At 43.8% G+C, this 23064-nt stretch overlaps 1 protein-coding gene across 1 annotated transcript in view; it reads right to left on the bottom strand.

Annotated features, from left to right (window-relative positions):
* Positions 1-289: 289 nt before the first annotated feature.
* ATG14 (autophagy related 14) overlaps positions 290-23064 on the bottom strand; it is a 45472-nt gene continuing 22697 nt past the window's right edge. Inside the window, exons 5-10 of the mRNA XM_023231147.1 lie at positions 19843-20080; positions 15992-16221; positions 14318-14435; positions 11713-11803; positions 11545-11630; positions 290-3811 (exon numbers count right to left, since the gene is read on the bottom strand). Coding sequence (XP_023086915.1) covers positions 3505-3811; positions 11545-11630; positions 11713-11803; positions 14318-14435; positions 15992-16221; positions 19843-20080 — 1070 coding nt within the window. The 3' untranslated portion in view covers positions 290-3504. The remainder of the gene's footprint in view (positions 3812-11544; positions 11631-11712; positions 11804-14317; positions 14436-15991; positions 16222-19842; positions 20081-23064) is intronic.

Below are 23064 nucleotides of genomic sequence, written 5' to 3'. Positions count from 1 at the left end.
GGGGTCTGTTGCACAAAACCAGGTCATTCTAGGTCACATGCATCAAATGATGGCGACCAAAGAAAAACACGTCTTTAGGGAAAGCATGCAACCAGCTTCTCAGCTGGGGAGAGATCATTATTAATACCACCATGATCCGTCATTTTAAAAAACATATTAACGTTTTTTCTTACCTGGCAAAAATTCTACAAACTTCTATAATTTGTAAAGGGTTCAATCTCATTCTTGCTACCCTTAATGTAGCAGTGGAAATGAACAGAGTTTGAAAAAGACATACACATTAGCAAAGTACAGTTAAAAGATTTATTGCAGTAATACAATAAAAGTTTAGAAAACATTTGTATGACTCAAACTGGTTTAGAAGTTGCAGGGCAATGGGGAATTCCTGCAGTATGATACTGTGAGATCCTCGGACTAGCCCTCTAACAGCATGCCACTGAATGCTCTTCCCCAAATTATGTGAGTCCTTACATGAATCCCGTCCACTCTACCCAACGGTGAGATACTGTTTTTCCCCCTTACAGATGTGCAAAACTTTTCTTAGTTATATTCCATTAGCAAAAAATGTCTTTAACAGACCATTTTAAGCAGCCTGTTTGGTGCCTGTGGGTTTTTATTAGTATTACCTTGTTCCAATAAATCATTTTAAAATGGAAAACATGACCCAGTTCTATGGCTTTTTGTTTAAAAAAAATACCAGCTTCAATTTTTAAAAAAGCTGTTTACATATGGTTCTGGCACCTACATGAAAGATTTTAATGAGCAGCAAAAAGAGTAGAAAAAACAGTGGTTGAAATGTATACTTAAGAGTATTTACAGGGTGGATCCAGTGCAAAATAATGAAACCCAAAATATTTCAGCAGTGTAAGCCAGTATGTTGGTGTTCAAAACCACAAAAGGGTTTGATCACTTAACCCTACATAAAGTGCCTCTAGTTGATATTAACAACAAAATATATCCTATCCCTAAAGTTCCCACGTTTGTAAATTTTGCTGAAGTACTCTAGATGAGTTTGTGATCTCTGGATTCGATTCTTTAGCTTCATCTCACATTCATGGTTTCATAAGAGGCTTAAGAAAACCACTACAATTGCGCATCTCTCAGCTGAAGACAATCTCCACCACCGAGCTCCAAATCCCACTCTTACAACTGGTGAGACTAAGTTCTTCTGAGGGTTTTAAGTAGCTAGACAACTCTTACAAGATTGTGTTTATTTGGTATCTGTTCAAATCCACCATCTTCACTCTCTATGAACTCCAGAACTGGATGGGAAAATGGAAGGCCAGCAATCATGAAGCTGAGCACTTAAAACAGAGATCCCAGCAGTGTCGAAGAACCCATAAGGGGCCGGGCATGGTGCTCACGTCTGTAATCCTAGCACTTTGGGAGGCCGAGGCAAGCGGATCACCTGAAGTCAGGAGTTCAAGACCAGCCTGGCCAACATGGTGAAACCCCGTCTCTACTAAAATACAAAAATTAGCCGAGCATAATGGCGGGTGCCTATAATCCCAGTGACTCGGGAGGCTGAGATGGGAGAATTGCTTGAACCCAGGAAATGGTGGTTGCAGTGAGCCGAGATGGCACCACTGCACTCCAGCCTGGGCAGCTGAGCGAGACTCCATCTTCAAAACAAACAAACAAAAAAAACACCCACAACGAGAAAAGCCTGCTTCTTCCTTTCATGGAAAATTCATAGCGCCAAGGAATTTGTGACTACCGGATAGAAATAAACTCCCTTTTGCAACTCTACCCAAAACTATACCAAACACCAAATATACCATTAGCAAAAGCTATATAGCACCTCGGACTTGGAGGCAAAATATCAACTATAATTATGATGATGAGAAAAGAAGCTGGGGCATGGCAAACCTCTGAATGATTTATCTGAGGTGCTATCATGCCAATCACATACGATATGGTACTAATGCCTGTTAGGAATCTTCCATAGGATTTCTTTTGGTAGTTGTTACCAGGATTTTTTTTTTTTGCAGTTATTAAAAATAAAAAACTACTTACATATTTGTACATAATGCCTCTCTCATTACAGTTTTCCTGTAAGATTGTCACTAAAAGAATGACAAGACACATGACCTGAAAATGATCTCCTGGTGAGGGAAATCCTTTTGAGATGGAGTTTCGCTCTCATTGCCCAAGCTGGAGTGCAATGGCACCATCTCAGCTCACTGCAACCTCTGCCTTCTGGTTCAAGCCATTCTGCCGCAGCCTCCCAAGTAGCTGAGATTACAGGCGTGTGCCACCACACCCGGTAATTTTTTGTATTTTTAGTAGAAACGGGGTTTCACCATGTTGGCCAGGCTGGTCTCGAACTCCTGACCTAAGGTGATCCGCCCGCCTCCGCCTCCCAAAGTGCTGAGATTACAGGCGTGAGCCACCGTGCCCAGCTGGGAAATTGTTTATATTGTGCCTTCCCCAGAACAGAGCAGAGCAGCATCAGTCATAAGGATCTGCACTACATTTCTGAGCAAAGCTGTGTCCTCAGAGCAACAAAGAGTTCAGGGAAACAAGCAGGATGGTTTCCCCTGAAAACACCTGCCACCTACTCAATCCCATAGAAAGAAACTGGACATCACAAGAATGACCAGAGGCCACTGAACTAAGTGGCTTTTCCCCTGTGCCCAGGCAGGCGCTGAGCTCTCATAAGGGAATGACCTTCATGACTTATTTTCACCCAGAGAAGATAAGTTCAATTTTAAAATGCTCACAGTGTAGATGGCAGGACTTCAATCAACTAGGTAAGAATAGGCTTAATTCCCCTCAGAATACAAGAAAATAGTTAAAACCTCTCTAGGACATTATTGCAGCCAGGATTTCTTCCATTTATGGATGTGGGTCCTAAAGAAAAAGACTTTCATTTTCTTTGGTGTGTGGGGTAAAGAAAAACAGGAATGTCTGACAAACTACGACAGAGCAGCATGAATGAAATACGTGTAACTCACCCCTACCAAACAAAATTAAAGGACCAAATTATAAAGAAATCATTTCAAATTGCCTGCTGCTTCTCCGTACAAAAAATCAATGGCAGAAAAACTCTTTATTAAAGAGCTTTTATCTTTCATGTCCTAATCATCAAGAATCACCTCTTGTGATTCAACCAAACCCTAAAACTTAAGTGTCAGGAACAGTCTCAGCACCGCAAGGACCAGCACACTGACCCAGGTCTGTGGGCCCGGTGGCCTGGGCCCAGAGGAAACCCAAATCAATTGCTTCCTTGGCAGAACTGGCCACACGCACAGGTCCTCCCTCCACCAACACTGGTCTGGGCAGAAGGACCTTCAACTCCTGTTCTATTAGGTATCATGAGCATATTGGTCACCATCACAAGCTACTTCACAAATAGAAATGTTTGTCTCCCTGCTTAAAAAAAAAGAAACACTTTAACCTTTGTTCCAGGCACTATCTTAACTTAAACAGATAATGTTTACTAGAGTGTAGTGGGAGAAGAACTTTCTTGATGCAGATTTGGCATGTTTTGGTCCATGCTCATTAACGGTGTCCAGTGTAAGCTTTAAACCAGGAGGTCACCGAGGCTGCTGCAGAGGAGATCATCCCACCCGCACTGCTGCTTGCGATGGGTGGGGATGCCTGGGTGCTCTGACTCTGGGAGACTTCCACGGACTGGGAAGGGATATCACAGAACCGGGGACTAGGCAGGTTCTCCCAGTCTGTGCCCAGGTCGGTCTCTTCATCGCTGATGCGCTCGTCTCCGCTCTCATCTGATTCTCCAGCAACTCCGGGATCCACAAATTCCATGGACTCCTCAAGGTCTGCTCGTACTTCAAAGGGCCCTGACCTGTGTGCAGACAATGAGGGTCTCTTTAGGATAATCACCATTCTCAACACCAGAAAATATGCCATCTTCCCGAAGGCCCTCACCTGAGGGGATGAGGCATGCCGCACGCTGCATTCATTCCTCACGTCTGTGCAGCACTCCGTGTTGACATACGATTGCGTTTTCCTTTACCCAAATAATCTCCATCCATGTTTTACATAAAATCATGATACCACAATTTCCCACAAGTCTACCTACTTAATTGGTGATGACCCTGCATAGGAAAAAAACCTCTTCACTGAGATGGCCCATGTTGGTCCTAAGTCTGACTTCCTGTTGTAAAGAACTGCACTGTCTACGAAGTAAATACAGGGCACTCCAATGAGATAATTCTAACAAAAAGCCACTTGATGTATACTCTGGATATTATTTAGTGTAGTAAGTCATATATAAATGGTATACAAAGAAGACTCAGTGGCCTCCTGTACATGTTTAAAAATATCACCACAATTTTCTAGGACACATTTGTAGCACAGAGTGAGGCACAACTGTTTAGAATACATTCAGAGGCAATGTTGTATATTTCTGCACCATATTTCAGGAGAAAACAATTTCTATTTCTCAAAGGTCCCTAATGACACCCTCACTGCCAAGTCCTATTACCCTTTCTCAGGCCTCATCCTCTTTGCTGGCGCCTCAGCACAGGGAACTGAGTCAGCAAACCTCAGAAGTCTTTCTGCATTTCTTTTTTTTTTACTGAGACAGAGTCTTGTTCTGTTGCCCAGGCTGGAGTGCAGTGGCACGGTCTTGGCTCACTGCAATCTCCACCTCCCAGGTTTAAGCGATTCTCCTGCCTCAACCTCCTGAGTAGTTGGGATTACAGGTGCCCGCCACCACGCCCATCTAATTTTTGTAGCTTTAGTAGAGACGGGGTTTCACCATGTTGGCCAGGCTGGTCTTGAACTCCTGATCTCAAGTGATCCACCCACCTCCGCCTCCCAAAGTGCTGGGATTAAAACAGGCGTGAGCCACCGCGCCCGGCCACCTTTCTGCTGCTTTTTCCCCTCCCTTTCAAATGCCCCTCAGCTCCGGCTCCAGGGCAACCAGGCTGCATGTCCTCCCTGTAGGCAGCCACCCCCACCCACTGCCTTCCAGGGAACTGCCCTGCAACCAGCTACAGGATGGGACCAAGGTGCTGCTATCTCCCTGCTGCTGCCCCCAAGATAAGCACACGATGCCTTGGTTCATTTAAGGGTTTCACTGATAACAACTTTGGGGAACAAAAGGAGAGGTCAAAATAAATAGCAGGCAGAAATGAGAGTCTAGAATGTACAGCGTGACATTTCAGCCTATGGTCCCAAATTCTTCACAGCCTTCACAATGATGAACGGCTAGTACTGGCCTCCAACACACCTCACCAGGTCTGCACCTTTGACTCACTTTTTACAGGAGCAAGCAGCCCTCATTCCTCCCAGACACCTGTGCTTCCCAGCTGGGTAAAGTAATAATAATAGCTATCATTTATGCTCCAGGGACTGTTTTTAAGTCTTTAGTAATTAAATTGGATGATATGCCATGGGGTTTCCCACTTGGTATCCAGTAAGCAATTTACATTTTCAAAGAGCCCATCAGGCCAGGCGCAGTGGCTCATGGGCGCAGTGGCTCACGCCTGTAATCCCAGCACTTTGGGAGGCTGAGGCGGGCGGATCACAAGGTCAGGAGGTCGAGACCATCCTGGCTAACACGGTGAAACTCTGCCTCTACTAAAAATTCAAAAAGTTAGCCGGGCGTGGTGGTGGGCACCTGTAGTCCCAGCTACTCGGGAGGCTGAGGCAGGAGAACGGCGTGAATCCCAGAGGCGGAGCTTGGAGTGAGCTGAGATTGCGCCAGTGCACTCCAGCCTGGGCAACAGAGTGGGACTCCGTCTCAAACAAACAAACAAAAAAACAAAGAGCCCCTCAGACTAGGGGGCTTCCAAGTTTACTAGGCCCCACTCTGCCCAGAAGTCAGTATTTTGCAAGGGTGAAGGGAGTAGAACCTCCTACTGCCCCTTGAATTTCTCTGCCAGCAAACTAATGGCCACTGAACAGTTTTTAGCTCTGAGCACCCTTTTCTGTATCCTCACATTTCTCCTTGCACTTCATTTCTTTTCTCCCCTTTTTCTATTCCTTGGCAAACAGTTCTACTCTAAAGCCATCTTTTCAGATTCCTCTCCTAGCGCCACTCCCAAATATCCTCTGGTTACTAAACCCTCAGGTTCATCCCAGGTATCTGAACTCGTCTCAAAATTGTAGCTGGCTGGGATTCCTCCTCTCCCTCATCCCGCTCTGTGTCTGGGGTCACCAGGGCTACCTGTTATCATTAAATAAGCCCCCTTTCCATTCTCAATTTGTCACTCTGGCCCAGGTCCTCACCTTATCACCACTTCCCACCTGCCTCCTCTTGCTGGAGAGTTGCCTCTCTCTCCTTCTGGCACACACCCACTAAAAATGTTCACAATTTAAATTCTTTGCCTGGGCTCCTTCCTTTACTAAACCCAAGATGCTCTGATTCTGTTCTGTTCAGCTGTGCAGTCCAGGGGACCTCAAAACTGACTGACAGGCTAAGTCTCTTGGTTTCCCCAGATCCCCTAAAGGCCCCAGTCAGCTTTTTACCACAGCTTGCTCCTCCCTTCCTTCTTTCCCTTCCTCCCTTCCTCATTCGCCTCCTTTCTTCCTCCCTCCCTCCCTTTCTTCCCCAGTCAGCTTTATCCACAGCTCGCTCCTCCCTCCCTCCCTTCCTTTTTACCACAGCTCCTTCCTTCCCTCCTCCCTCCAAGGCTCAGCCTGTTTTCTTCTTTGATGCTGCCTTCTCTAATCCTGGGGTCTTAGTTTTCCCAGGAGGCAGGAGAAGGGACAGAGAGGAGGAAATGACATTTCCTCCAGGCAGAGTTCCTGGTGGACTCCAGTTCCCTGCGTGAAGAAACTCACCTGGCATGGAGCAGGTGCTCAGCTAAGTACAATGAAAAGCGACTGAATGGAAGACTCCTCAAGGAGCCTGTATGGAACAATTTTGGTTCCAACGATCAACCTACATCTCTGAGAAGCCACAGAGCAGGAGGAGGGTCGTGGCAGAGGCCCCTGCGATGTTTCTCCACCCAATGCCTCTCTCCTACCACTTCCAGATTAGAGATACATCACCTGCCTGCCAGACCCCAAGCTAGAGACACAGCCCACATAACCAGCTAGCAAGATAATTCATCCTATTTTGCTTAATGTCTTTGAGGAATAAAGATTACAAAATAGTTTCCTAATTTTTAGTTTAGCTGAATAATGGATATCTTTTTTTCAAGGCCCTGAACCAGGAATACTCATTTTCTCATGGTGCTGCAGGGAGGTATTCTACCAATTAAGGCAACAAAAAGATCTTTCTGGCTTTGTAAAAGTCACTTTTACAATATATCCTATTTCAAATATGTGGGAGTATGTGCATTTATGGATACAGAGACTGCACAAAGGATAAGCAATGGGCAAAATATTAACAGGTGAATCTGGGTAAGGGTGTATGTGTCTGTACTATTTTTATTTTTATTACTTTTTTTTTTATTTTGAGATGGAGTCTCAACTCTGTTTCCCAGGCCAGAGCGTAGTGGCACGATCTCAGCTCACCGCAACCTCCGCCTCCTGGGTTCAAGCGATTCTCCTGCCTCAGCCTCCCAAGTAACTGGAATTATATCCACCACGCCCAGATAATTTTAGTATTTTTAGTAGAGATGCAGTTTCCCATGTTGGCCAGGCTGGTCTAAAACTCCTGACCTCAAGTGATCCACCCACCTCAGCCTCCCAAAGTGCTGGGATTACAGGTATGAGCCACCATGCCTGGCCCTATTTTTATTTTTTTATAAATTTGTTTCCAAAAAAAAAAAAAAAAGTTTATCTTTTCAGAATAGAATCCTCAGTTCTGCCAGTCTGAATAGAAACAGGAAATGCCACCCAGGTTCCATTAACAATCTTCTTTACACTTTGATTCTGATGAAGCTGGTGGGAAAAGGGGACTTTTGAAGTTCTACTTCCTGTCCTCTGGCCATAAACTTAGATGTGACTCACAGCCTAATTGTGTGTGCAATTCTAAATGGAAAACCTGACTCAAGAGCAGGCCTACAGAAAACTTCAGACCCGCTACAAAAAGTCACCTCCTGTATGAATGCCCTTCCCCCCAACTACCAGCAACACTGGATTCACTGCTCCTTCCTATTTTTGTCAAACTGATGGTTGCAAATGGAAACTTGTTTTGAATTGCATTTAAAATTTTTTATTATTTTAATTTCTTTTTTAAGAGATGGGGGTCTCACTCTGTTGCCCAGGCTGAAGTACAGTGGCTGTTCGCAAAAGTGATCACAGTTCACTGTAGCCTCCAACTCCTGAGCTCAAGTGATCCTCCTGCCTTAGCCTCCCAAGTAGCTGGGACTACAGGCACGTATCACTGTGCCTGGCTGCAGTTTTTTTTTTGTTCTTCTTGATTGAGCCTAAAGATTTTTTTCCTTTGAATACTGATTACCTTCATCTTTTGTGTGAGCTGCATGTTTTAATCTTTTGTCTATTTCTCTAATAGGTTGTTGGTCTTTCCTGTACTGACTTGAAAGATTTAAGTTGTTTAGATTTTAATCTGTTGTCTGTTATAGAGGTTGCAAAACCTATCTATGATGTCTTTTAACTCTGTTTATGGCAGCTTTCACTAGACACACTCAGAGTTTTGACACAGGAAGATGTCTAACTCCTTTCCTTTATGGTTTTTGGGTTTTGTGGCTTACTTGGGAATTCTCTCACCATCCTATCATTATAAAACACTGTCCTTTGGCTTATTTTATAGATTTTTTAAAATAAGGCTGTTTATATCATCTGGATTTTATTTTTATATATAGAATGTGGTATGAACTCAACTTTCCCGCCTTATGAATACCCAACTGGCCCAGCACTATTGAAACATTATCTGATTCAACTCCTCCTCCATCATAAGATTATATTTCCACATACACAAGAGTCTGTTTCGGGACTATTCTCTTCCTCTAATCACTCCACCTATTTGCATGCTAACAGCATTCTGTTTTAATTACCTTTACGCTACGTTTTAAATGGACCAACCCCATCCCTCATTACTGTTTTCAAAACTTCCTTGCAGACTATACTTCTGGCTGAACTTTAGAATCAGCTTGTCAAAGCTCCATGAAATACGATCAGTCTTCCTTTAGAGAAGTAGCCCTTTTGCAACACTGAGCCTTCTCATCCTGGAAAATCATAAGGGTTTTCCCTGCCTGTGGCTTTCTTTCAGCTCCACTCCTCATACAGTGTGTAGCAGCCATTCAAAAAATACATGTGGAATAAAAATAAGCTTCATAATTTTTATAATCATTTTACATACATTTTATTAAGATCACTGCTATAGAATTTACAGTTTTTGCTGCTACAATAAAAGGAAGACTTTTTCCATTAAATTTCCAAACTGGTTGCTGTTGGCACACAAGAAAGCAACTGTTTTTTGTATGTTTATCTTTTTCTTTCTGAAGAGACAAGGTTTCATTCTGTCATCCAGGTTGGAGTGCAGTGGTACAAATTCCCGCAGCCTGGAACTCCTCAACTCAGGTGATCCTCCCACCTCAGCCTCCAGAGTAGCTGGGACTACAGGCATGCATTACTGTGCCTGGCTGAATTTTTTTTTTTTTTTTTTACTTTTTGTAGAGATGGAGTCTCACTATGTTGCCCAAGCTGGTCTTGAACTCCTGGGCTCAAGTGATCCTCCCACTTCAGCCTCCTATGTAGCTGGGATTATAGGCATGAGCCACCATGCCTGGTTTGAACTATCACTTCAAATAGTTTCTTAGTTCTCTTGGGAATCCAGTTCAATAATTATACCATCTACAATAATCCCAACTTAGTTTCTTTCTTTCCAATATAAATACACCTCACTTCTTTTTTAAAATGCTTTGCCTTGGCAAGGCCTCCAGAGCTGTTAACACAGCACTGACAGTAGGCATCCTTGATTTTTTCCTATGTCATCTATTACATAAATTACATCAATATCTATGTAAGTAATGTGCCATTAAGTATAACTTTCCTAGTAGGTTTGTGATAGATATCCACTAGTAATAATCTACTTTTAACTTGCTAGTAATTTTTCCCCCTAATTATTAATGGGAACTGCATTTTATTTAATTCTCTTCAGCATCTATCAGCTCGATCTTACGGTTTTTCTTCTTTAATCTGTCAATGTGATGAAATAATAAACACTGGTTAACTGCATGAGTATCTCTGACTGTGGAGGCAGCCAGGTGTGCGCTGAGACCCCGGCTCCACCACTTGCACTGGCTCTGTGACCATGGCCATGAGTTACTTGACCATACTAAGCTTCAGTTTCTCCTGTCTATAAAGTAGGAATAATATCCAAGGCAAGTAAAGAAGTTGGCCCTGTGTCAATAAAGAGTGGATCAATAAATATTAGCTCTTATTAATAAGGATAAATTTCCTAATTTGAGCCTGTTACAGGTAAGGTACAGAGAGGACGGTGAGTAAACTCACAGAAACCAACCATCAAAACTGGCATGGATTTCTAATGTTCACATTTCCATGGCTCATGAACCAGTGAGGGATCGGGGTGAGAGGCGTGAACTCCCTGTAAAATGGCACAACATTGTAAGTATATGTGCAGTTTCCTGGTGAGTTCACAGCTTTTTATAAAGGAGTCTATGTCCCAGAAATGTTAACTGTCTGAGGTGGGGAGGGGAAGGAAGCATAAGACAATGGTTAAAGGCAGATTATCACCAAAAGTTAACTGCTGCGTGGGGGAAGCCAGGCGCACACGTCAGAGGACAAGGCCTCCCCTAATGCCTCGGGTTTCAGTAGATGGATGATGCGGAAGGGAATCCCAAAAGAACTTTCCCGCCATTTGTCTTGAGCCACACCTCTAGTACCTTTTATCTCCAACAAATGGTGATCGGATTGACTCAGTGATAAGAAGAAAACCGTGCGGCTGGGCACGGTGGCTCAAGCCTGTAATCCCAGCACTTTGGGAGGCCTAGGCGGGTGGATCACCTGAGGTCAGGAGTTTGAGACCAGCCTGGCCAACATGGTGAAACCCTGTCTCTACTAAAAATACAAAAATTAATCAGGCATGGTGGTGCACACTTGTAATCCCAGCTACTCGGGAGGCTGAAGCAGAAGAATTGCTTGAACCTGGGAGGTGGAGGTTGCAGTGAGCTGAGATTGCACCACTGCACTCTAGCCTGGGTGACAGGATGAAACTCCGTCTCAAAAAAAAAGAAAATTGTGAATTGTTACGATGGACAAGGAGTGAGCAGGAGCAAAAGAAAATGTGCAGGAAACAGGGCAGACACTAGGTAGGGCTAGAGAGTTCCCAGCTTTTTTATAAAGGGGTCTATGTCCAGGAAGTGCTGGAGAAGAAATAGATGCAGATCCAAAGACATGGTCTTTGGACTTCAGGGAGAGCACAAAAAGGCACCACTCCAGGAACACTTGGGTTCTTCGACTGTGCTTTGGGTATTAAAAATGATTGATATTAATTTTTTCTAAGACATGTTTACAGAAAAAAACCCATAAAAGTTCAAATATAATTACCTTTGTTTCTTTCTGTATGGGACTCTGCAATTTTTGTCCGGTTTGAGGAGTTTGGGATTAGGGAACACGACTCTACTATGCCAATATACCATTCCTCTAACAGGAGTCACAAAAACACTTAGAGAAAAGCAACAAATACCTTCTTACCTGCCTAGGTGTTCAGAGCTCGGGCTGACCAGGTACATTAGATTCCTGAGGGTATGCAGTGGTTGTAACTGATCTAAATTTACATGCTAAAAACAAAAATTAAAGAATTGGTTAATATTTTCGATTATTTAATAAAGTAAAAATTAGTTCACAACCTATTTTTCATACCTGAGAAAAACAAAGATAAAGAATATTTGCATTCAGTTTCTTCACTGCTCGAGTAAATTTCTGCTTGCTTAGATTTTCGCCACAAAATTCACTGTAAAACAAATACACAATTTATAAAGTTCTATTTTTTTGAGGAAATTATATGTTAAGATTTCCATTTACAGTACAATTAGGTATAGCACATATTCTGTGCCCTTTGACTCCTTAGTAAATTGCACTTAAAGACTTTCTAAGAATACACCATTCCCCTCGGAGAACAATTATACTGCATCTATACACATTACGAAGGCACACACCCTTTGACCAAGCAATTCCACTTCAGGACATTTATTCTACACAAATATCTGCACACTAATGCAATGAAAAATGTACAAGATTATTTCTTGAAGCATCAACAGCAGACTGGTAAGATCCTGACACCTGTACAGAAAGGTAAACTACACAACTGTCATCTGCTTTATGCAGAATGGCAGTCAACGGCTTACAACGGCCCTGTGAGGCCCACAAGATTTGCACCCCATCGTCTTCTCTGCCCTCGTTTTTCTATCCAGGACTTTGCAGCTGCCATTCTTTTTGCCCACAGCCTCTTTCCTTAGGGGTCCACACAGCCTGCTTCCTCCCTCCCTCCCTCAGTTCCCCTATGACCACACACCTGCCCACTCAAACACAGCAAGCCCCTCTCTCGCCACATTCCCTTTCTCTTACCTTTTTTGTTTTTTAGGCAGGGTCTCATTCTGTCACCCAGACTGGGGTGCACTGGCATGATCACAGCTCACCACAGCCTGTAGCCTCAATCTCCTGGGCTCAAGCGATCCTCCCACCTCAGCCTCTCGAGTAGCTGGGACTATAGGTGTGTGTCACCACACCCAGCTAATTTTTTTTTTTTTATTTTTAGTAGCGACAAGGTCTCACTATGTTTCCCAGGCTGGTCTCGAACTCCTGAGCTTAAGTGATCCTCCTGCCTCAGCTTCCCAAAGTGCTGGGATTACAGGCAGGCATGAGCCACCGTACCGGGCCCTCTCATCCTGTTTTAATGTTCTCCACAGCACTTACTGCCATGTGACGTGCTGTTGATTTGTTTACTATTTATGCTGGGCCCTCCATGAAAATGTGAGCTCCAAGAGGGCAGGGATTATTTTTTTGTCACCAATGTATCCTCCAGTGCTGGCACACAGTAGGTACTTCATAAACGTTTGTTACATAACTAAAAATTTTTAAAGCAAAGTTTATAACACCATAGTATAGCATACTACCATCTGTGTTTATTTAAAGGGGGAAGATGATGGCTGGGTGCAGTGGCTCATGCCTGTAATCCCAGCACTGTGGGAGGCAGAGGAGGGTGGATCACTTGAGCTCAGGAGTTCAAGACCAGCCTGGGTAACATAGGGAGACCCTACCTCATACAAAAAAATACAAAACAAATTAGCCAGGTGTGGTAGCGTGCACTGTAAGTCCCAGCTACTCGGGAGGCTGAGGTGCGAGGATCGCTTGGGCCTGGGGCGGGATGGAAGTTGCGGCGAGCTGAGATAGCACCACTGTACTCCAGCCTGGGCGACAGAGTGAGACCCTGTCTCAAGAAAAAAGAAGAAAGCAAACTTTTAGTTTTTAAAAAAAAAGTAAAAAGAATTTTTTTTAAGCGGGAGAAGACGGTAATATGTTTATATATGCTTGAAATGCAATGATAGCTGGAGGGTAGTAGGAAGGCTGTAGTGCAAACTGGGTAGACTGTGTATCTTTAACTTTTTTGAATTTTATTTATTTACTTTTGAGACGGAGTCTCACTCTGACACTCAGGCTGGAGTGCAGTGGTGTGATCTTGGCTCACTGCAACCTCCAGCTCCCGGGTTCAAGCGATTCTCTTGCCTCAGCCTCCAAATAGCTGAGATTACAGGCACAGGCCACCACGCCCAGCTAGTTTTTGTATAAATGTTTTGAATTTTAAACCATGGGAGTTTTTTATTAAGAAAACAACAACAACAACAAACAAAAAGAATTCAGGGCAGGGCACAGTGGCTCACCTGTAATCCCAGCACTTTGGGAGACCAAGGCAGGCAGATCACTTGAGGTCAGGAGTTCAAGAGCAGCCTGGCCAACATGGCAAAACACCCCTCACTCCTAAAAACACAAACATTAGCCAGGCGTGGTGGTGGGTGCCTGTAATCCCAGCTACACAACAGGCTGAGGTGGGAGGATTGCCTGAAACTGTGAGGTGGAGGTTGCAGTGAGCAGAGATTGTGCCACTGCACTCTGGCCTGGGCAACAGAGCAAGACTGTTTCAAAACAACAACAACAACAACAACAACAACAAACCAAATAATTCAACAGCTACAATTTAACATATGAGGATCTGCAGCAAACCCTCTGAACATCCTGATACTCCCCTTTATATTCTCTGTGGTCTTCTCGAAGGCTTCATGTACAATTGTAAGATAATGAAACTAATCTGAACATAAGGCTTTTGAAATTAATCTCAATATTTCAATCTGACCTTCTTTGTCTTGATAATACTTACATTCTTATTTTTGGTTTACTGGAATAAATATGGACAAGATAGAAACCCGAAAGAGCCATGATCAAGATGACATTACCACCTTCAATTACTTGCCTGTTGCACAGCTTTTTGGGAAGATTTACATCAAGTATATGAGACAGAATGTTGACCAGCTGAGTTGCATAGCACAGCGCAGCACTGATGGTGTAGGCGGGGTTACTCTGCTCCATGTCTGCAGTAGGAAAACAACCACCATGTACAAAACCTTAATTCTAGCGAAACTACTAATGAGCCAAGAGTTTAACCATTTGTGATTTTATCACGATAGCACTGTTACGTTTTAGTGCTTACTCAATAGATGCTCCATGACCAGACATAAATAGTCCTTTATTTGTACTTTTTTTTTTTTTTTTTGCTGAGAGCAATGTAACAGGGCAAATGGGCCTAAATAGACCCAGCATAAATGAAATTAAAGTCTGACCTGCGTGAACCTGATAATGTAGTATCAAAACAATAAAGGCCCAACTTGAATGCCACCTCCCCAGAAAGGCCTCTCCTGATAACCCTACGGAAGACTCATCCCTTCCTCTGTACCCCACCCCACCCAAGGATGCTCCCCTAGTTCCTTCCACGGCACCCACTCAATGGACAGCACCTCGATCCTTTACTTGCTTCCTACCTTTCTCCCCTGGGAAGGGCAAAGGGCCACATCTGTCTCGGTCACCGTTTTATCTCCAGCACCCGGCAATGTGCATAACACAAAGCATGAGCGCACTAAATATTTACTGAGTGACTAAATGAACAATCTTTCTCCACGAAAGAGAAACCGCAGGGGTTTTAAAGGGTTTTCCATCAGGGCCTTTCAGTCTCCATTTAGGACTACTAAAACACATTACAAAGTTATACTCTAAAAAGATGGGTCTCTGGCTGGGCGCGGTGGCTCAAGCCTGTAATCCCAGCACTTTGGGAGGCTGAGACGGGCGGATCACGAGGTCAGGAGACTGAGACCATCCTGGCTAACACGGTGAAACCCCGTCTCTACTAAAAACTACAAAAAACTAGCCAGGCGAGGTGGCGGCGCCTGTAGTCCCAGCTACTGGGAGGCTGAGGCAGGAGAATGGCATGAACCCAGGAGGCAGAGCTTGCAGTGAGCTGAGATCCGACCACAGCACTCCAGCCTGGGTGACAGAGCGAGACTCTGTCTCAGGAAAAAAAAAGAAAAGAAAAAAAAAGATGGGTCTCAACAGGTAAAATATACTTCTTTAAATAATGTCTTCTTATATAAACAAGGCAGTATTAACCCCCAAAAGATGAGACTTCTAAAAAATGTTTTCAGTCCATCAAGTGATGAATAAACAACATGTGGCTTATCCATACAATGGAATATTATTCAACCATGAAAAGGAATGAAACACTATATATATCATGTGGATGAACCTTGAAAACATTATGCTAAGTGAAAGAAGTCTGACACAAAAAGCTATATATTCTGTGATTCCATTTATGTAAGTTGCCCAGAACAGGCAAATCTATAGACACAGAAAGCGATGTGTGGTTGCCAGGAGCTGAGGGGAAGGGAGAGTGGGGGAATGTGACACTTTGATGCCATGGGGTTTCTGTCTGGGATGATCAAAATGTTTTGAAACAACACAGAAGTGATGGGAGCATAGTGCTGTGAATGTACTAAATGCCCCTGAATTGTTCACTTGAAAGTTGTTCATTTTGTTATGTCAATTTCACCTATAACTATCTCTATACATAGATTTCAAAGGATCTGCTGCTTCTCACCAGGCCCCTGGGTTGTTTTCTTCTCCTCCACCCAGCTGTAGTAGGCAGAGTAGTCCCCATTGTTAGGGAGGCTAATCCAAGGCCCTGTAATGCTGATGCTGGTGTCTCCGTTGTGGTCGTCACAGACCCATCGTCCTGAGAGGTAAGTTGTCCTCCGGGCTTCGGCAAGCTTGCTCACAGTGCTGGAGGTCATGGCACTGTCACTCTCTGAAGACACATCTGCGGGGTCTCTACAAGTAGGAAGACACATACGGATTTCAAGAGAGAGGGTTTTTAAGGGCATGCAACAGACCTGCAAGACATGCTAGAATATCGAAAAGCTGCCTATGAGCATGGGAATTTTACATTACATTTTTATTTTTTATTTTTAGAGATGGGTGTCACTCTGTTACCCAACAGGGAGCACAGTGACAGAGGCAATCATAGCTCACTGAAGCCCTGACTCCTGGACTCCAGAGATCCTCCTGCCTCAGCCTCCTAAGGAGCTGGGACTACAGGTACCTACCACATCTGGCTAACTTAAAAAAATTTTTTTCGTAGAGATGGGGTCTCACTTTGTTGCCCAGGCTGGTCTTGAACTCCTGGCCTCAAGCAATCCTCTGAAAGTGCTGAGATTATAATCATGAGCTACCGTGACCAGCCAAAGTGCAAATATTTCAGTGGTGAGCCACCATGCCCGGCCAGGAATTTAACTGGAATATATGTAGAAAAGAGCTTGCTATCAGAGAGGAAGATCAAATCAGCTGTATGTGAGGAAGACAGAACCATGAGGTAGGGCCGAACATATTAGGTTCTCAAACTACTTGGTCTCAACACCTCGCTACATGCTTAAAACACTTTGGAATCCCAAAGAACTTTTGTTTCTATGGGTTAAATTACTGATACTTACTGAAGTAGAAATACTGAGAAAAACATAAATAATTCATTCAAAAATACCAATAAATCTATTATACATTTTTATGAAAAAAATCTTTTTCAAAACAAAAAATTAGTAAAGAGTGAAACTGTTTTACATTTTTAAAACTCCCTTTAATACTCAAGTCTTTCTGTTGTTCTTTCAAGTAAAAATAGCATCCCACAAAAACAGCAGCTAGTTCAGCGTGCAGCCCAGTCTCTCAAGTGTTTTTCCTTGAGCCAGCAATGGTACTTCAGTGTGCAGCACAAGGGCCTTATGCATGCTTCCCATGCCACAGCCAGCCCCGTATTCACAGGTTCCATGTCTCGAAGTAACTGAGGACCAAAAATATTCGGGGGGAAAAAAAAGAAAATAAACAATAGGGCTAGGTGCGGTGAGACTCACACCTGTAATCCCAGCACTTTGGGAGGCTGAGGTGGGCAGATCACTTGAGGTCAGGAATTCGAGACCAGCCTGGCCAACAGAGTGAAACGCCATTGCTACTAAAAACACAAAAATTAGCTAGGTGTGGTGGTGGGCACCTGTAATCCCAGCTACTTGGGAGGCTAAGGCGGGAGAATTGCTTGAACCTGGGAGGCAGAGGTTGCAGTGAGCCAAGATCACGCCACTACACTCCAGCCTGGGTGACAGAGAGCAAGACTCCATCTCAAAAAAAAAAAAAAAACAAGAACAAAAAATAACAACAAGCTGCCATGATGACTCATGCCTGTAATTCCAGCACTTTCAAAGGTCAAGGCAGGTGGACTGCTTGAGCCCAGGAATTGAAGGTTATAATGAGCTATGATCACACCACTGCGCTCCAGCCTGGGCAACAGAATGAGACTCCCTCTCAAAACTCCCTCTCAAATCCAAAAGCCAAAAAACAAACCCACCATAAGAAGTCACAGCAGGTACAAACGCACTGAGGGGGAAGAACATAGTGTGCCTGGGGAACAGAGATGTTCAGTGCGGCTGGTGTGTGGGATGCACAAGGGAAGTGCCAGGAGACGGTACTGGGAAAGCAGGTAGGAAGCAGGCAGACTGGGAAGGGCCTTCTGTGCTGCACCAAATTTAGATTCTGTCCTCTCGGCCAGGGGTTCTTCATATCTTTCCTTCTGCCACGACATACGTGTAAGATAACTGCTACCGCCTGTCACAGATAAGACTGTGGCCAGTTATGAGCTGTACTGCTATGTCTCCCTTCTCCCACAAGAAGTTGAGAGAAATGAAAACAAGAAACCTTATTAGAAGGATAACTTTAAAACCACCAATTTCTTTTAAAAAAAAATAATGGCATATAATAATATACACGAAATAAAATATTAAAACAGCACAGAAATAGTTTTTTTTCACGTTTTCTCTTCGTGTATTTTCTTTTTGAAAAAATGTCAGCCTTACAGAAAAGTTGCAAGAATTTTAAAGTTCCCTGTATACACTTTGCTCAACTTCCCCAAAGTATCAATTCAGGAAAATATTATATAATAATCACAATCAGATAATTAGCACTGCTACAACACTATTAACTAATTTATAGACCTTATTCAATTCTCTCCAACTGTCCTACTAATATCTCTTTTGGGGTTCAGGATCCAAGATCACACATTGCACTCAGCTGTCTCCTAAAAACTTTCTATTCTGCTCTATTTTGAATCTGCCTTTTTATTTTTCTATTTGCAAACTCTTACTAATGACAAAATACTTAGAGTCAGAGAGTTGCTTCTCAAGCTGGAAGCAGCCATCAGTCTTTTTGATTTTTAGGAAGCCAACTCTGGTAACAGACTAAAGGACAGACTGGAGAGAATAGTTATGAAACTAGCAACAGTCCAGTGAGTGTCAATTTCCATGAAAAGGTGCTGGAGAGTGAGAGCAGTCTGAAGAGACAGGAAAATCCTCAATAGAGCAGTCTGATGGCTTGTGGTTGAACAAAATGGAAGCCTTCGGTGGTAGTTTCCAAATCTGCTGACCAGCAGCAGCATCAGGGAAGTGTAAAGATACAGAAGTATTACAAGATGGACTGGGAGGTTGGAGGGGTGCCCTCTGGAACCTCTATTTCTCAGATGAACAGCCAGATGGGGGAACCACTGTCCGGTCCACCCCACCAGAGGTTATCCATGCACTACCGCCTAAGACTAAAGTCACAGTATTCAGTGCTCGGTAACAGTTAACACAATAAGCAGCACTCACCAGGAAAAGTCTAAGTCAACATGCAGTGCCCACCATCTCAGAGACCCCAAGCTCTAGATGTTTTCTTATGTATTTGGTCATGATTTCTCTGTGAAAAAGGCATTTTTAAATCTCCATTTATCAGACAAGGAAATCAAGATTTTGAGGTCCAAGAACATGCCCCACAACACACAACGAATAAATGGCCCAATATCGCCCATCAGATGGTTCTTTGTTTGTTTATCTGAGACAGAGTCTTGCTCTGTCACCCAGGCTGGAGTGCAGTGGCACAATCTTGGCTCACTGTGACCTCGGCCTCCGGGTTCAAGCGATTCTCCTGCCTCGGCCTCCCAACTGGCTGGGACTACAGGCATGCGCCACCACGCCTGGCTAATTTTTGTATTTTTAGTAGAGACAGGGTTTCGCCATGTTGGCCAGGTTGGTCTCAAACTCCTGACTTCAGGTGATCCACCTGCCTCGGCCTCCCACAGTGTTGGGATTACAGGCGTGAGCCACCACTACCAGCCATCAGATGGTTCTTAGTCAAGAGTGTGAGTCAGTACCTCATCTAGAAGCTCCAGGAGAGTTCACAAGCCTGGGCCCCACCCCTCACCTGGCTGCCTCCCCAGCTTTGTGCAGTGCGTACTGTTTGTTGAAGCAGATAAGACTTATGTTCCATCACCAGGAAAACCAATGACCCTAGAATAAGGCCCAATAAATGAGGTAATGACATACTTTAAAAAGTATTTGGAACTTGATCTATTCCTGGAGTCAAAAGACTTGCTTAATGTACCTCACACCAGTCTTTACTTCCTCGATTGGAAAAATGACAGAGGTGAGTTCTAATATATGGGATCGTCGAAGATTTGCCAGACGCTCATAATGACTTCTTAAGTCAATGGTCTTTTTTTCTACCAGGTCACCAAGTTTGCGATTATGCCTCTGAATCTTCTCCTTTTTCTCTTGGTGCCGTTGTGCTCGACTGTAAAGCTTCTGATTCTTTTCCTTGGTTTTGAGAAGGCCTTCAGAATCTAAAATAAATAAATCACACCCAACAATTATCTTTGCAAACAGTTCCTGTGTACTGCAGAGCTCTGCCCTGCAAACACACGTTTTCCCTTGCAATCTAAACTGAAAGAAAAACCTCAATAACATCAACTAATGTTCACTAAGTGGAAATTCTGAGAGTTTAGTTCAAGTAGATATTACACATAAAGCAAAGAGAACCATGATTAAAATGACTCTGGATCTCTATTCGTAATCACCATTAGTAAAAGGAGTCACTCAACGACTATCGAGTTTAAGTTTAGCACAGGAAGGACCTAATTTTCCTACAGTGCGCACCAAAGAATAGTCATGTTGGGCAGAAAAGAGATCTAATTCAAGTTTGAAAAACTTACTGGCTATCTGATTTCCTTACAAACTTCTTAGGTGTGCCCTGGGCTATAATCAGAGAACCCAGGTATAATCTCACAGCAGGTGGTCATCCAGTAGAGGAGAAGGGCAACAGAGACAGCCCAAGAGTTCTGCAAAGTCACAGTGCAGTGTGGCAGCCACCAGCAGGGTGGGTGGGAACATATCTGGTGAGGTATCCAGAACACATATGCCCAGCATTTTAAGCGCTGCAAGGGAAACAAAAGCCTGGCCACACAACCATGAGGAGACATACACTCGTCCTGTCAGACTTAGGTTCTTTGTGTGGAGTTCCTTCCAGTTCTGGATCCTACACCTGCTAGGGCTGTTGGGCTGTAGCTAAACTTCACTTGAATGACAAAAACAAGCTGTAAACTTTCAGACAGATACCTAGGAGCTGCTTAGGCAACTTAAACCCAAGTTCAAAATCAAGTTCATTATTTTTCCAGGAACATCTTTTCCAGTTTCCCTACTTCAAGATTATTTTTGACTTGTCAACTGCCTAATCAACCCCTTGATGGCCAATTCCATTCCCAGTCCAAGTCTTTCTATCTAGGCCTTTCTTTTCATTCCTACTATCACAATCCTAGTTAACGCTCACCAACACTCTGCCTATCTCCAGCATGGCTCAACTCCAAGCCTTCATGCCCTCTTTCACTTGCTCAGTCTTTACATATTATAGTCAATGCTCAGTGTTTCTCCACGGCCTGTCTAATACAGAGCAAACCCCTCAGCCTCAAGGCCTCCTCCAAATTGGTACATATCCCACAGTTCCCCTCTGCACACCCTTCGCTCTAGCTGTACTCAACTGCAACATATTTCAAATCCTTTCTGTAAGATAGAACCACCTGAACGCATGGATGGATGGATGGATGCTGAACCAGTCATCACTCCCTAACTCTCAGGCTATCTATTTGCTCCTGTTTTCTAAGTGTTCGAATTTTACTCATTCAGGGAGGCCCCCCCCTCCATAAACATTCCCTAGACCTTTTGCTCCTCGGCACCCTACGGTAATGTGTTAGGACTCTTCTGATGGCACATAGCTCTTGGTTCCTCACATGAGGTCCCACCGAAGCCTTGCTGTCTCCTAACTAGGGTATAAAAGGCACCTGATAAATGTCTGTGGGTCCCAATCACCCTCCCACCCTCTTTCACTGAGCACCACTGAACTTAGGTATTTGGTTGCACGCATGAGATTTCTGACAGTTTATTTGTTTTGAGACGGAGTTTCACTCTTGTCGCCCAGGCTGGAGTGCAGTGGCACAATCTCGGCTCACTGCAACCTCCACCTCCTGAGTTCAAGTGATTCTCCTGACCCAGCATCCCGAGTAGCTAGGATTACAGGCACAGGCCACCACACCCAGCGAATTTCTGTATTTTTAGTAGAGATGGAGTTTGACCATGGCTGATCTCGAACTCCTGACCTCAATGTGATCTGCCCGCGTTGGCCTCCCAAAGTGCTGGGATTATGGGAGTGAGCCACTGCACCCGGCCGATTTCTTACAGTTTTGAAACAACGATCAGCCAGGTGTGGTGACGGGTGCTTGTAATCCCAGCTACTTGGGAGGCTGAGGCAAGAGAATTGCTTGAACCTGGCAGGTGAAGATTGCAGTGAGCCGAGATCGTGCCACTGCACTCCAGCCTGGGTGACAGAGCGAGACTCCATCTCAAAACAACAACAACAGCAACAACATCTCTTTGCCATCCTGCTCAATGTGAATGTCCTAAAGGTTCAGTCTCTTGGTTCCATCACATGCTAACTCATTTTCATTATCTTTACTGAGCTCTTTACAAGTGCTGAACTGAATCTATCCAGCCATGATCCTGAGTCATACAGTGGTCAGAATTTTTGGGGAGGATCCATTTCAAATTTATTATCATGACCACTCGCAGGTCACAGGAAATCATCAGTCACCCCATCTGCACTCAGTGCAGACTCAGCACCCAGTCATCCTCTCTCCCTACCATCTCCCCATAAACATCAAAATGTTTGGTGCTGTATCTACTCTTGTAATCTACTCTTGCTTCTTTAGATAAGTAACTCTGACTACAGCACAGATCAACTCAACACTGCAATTGCATATAACCTAACTTCCCTATCTATGCCCTGTATCTGTATTATACCATATATCATGAAACCTTAAGTCAAAAGATTCTAGAGAAATAATTCATCAGTCTCTACAATTTATAATGTGTGCCCTTTCATGAATACATGGCGTAATTCAACAACAAGCTCTTAAGCATGAGTCCAAGCATAGTTTCTGGAATCCATTAACACCTTTAAAACTGTGCAAATTTTGTAAGTCTGGTCTAGAGGGTGGGAAGGAGACTACATGTACATTCTAAAAGAGCAATAGTTCCCAACCCTGGCAGGTCATCAGAACCACGTGGAGTAGTACTACTCAAAGTGTGGCTTCTAGACCTGGGCCCATCTGTACACTGCTACCAGTCATGAGGAGAGGAGGACAGAAATACAGAGTAAGCACATGGAAGCTATTTTCTTCTACATGGCTATCTGACATTGCCGTAACATTCAAGCATGTGATCATTTTCCTAAGTCCAGGATAGATCCTAGAGTTCTCTCTCTAGATTTTAAAAAGGT

The sequence above is a fragment of the Piliocolobus tephrosceles genome, chromosome 6 (genome assembly GCF_002776525.5).
Source record: "Piliocolobus tephrosceles isolate RC106 chromosome 6, ASM277652v3, whole genome shotgun sequence".
Classification (NCBI taxonomy): domain Eukaryota; kingdom Metazoa; phylum Chordata; class Mammalia; order Primates; family Cercopithecidae; genus Piliocolobus; species Piliocolobus tephrosceles.
Note: the sequence above shows the minus strand (reverse complement) of the source record. Positions and strands in the feature narration are given on the sequence as shown.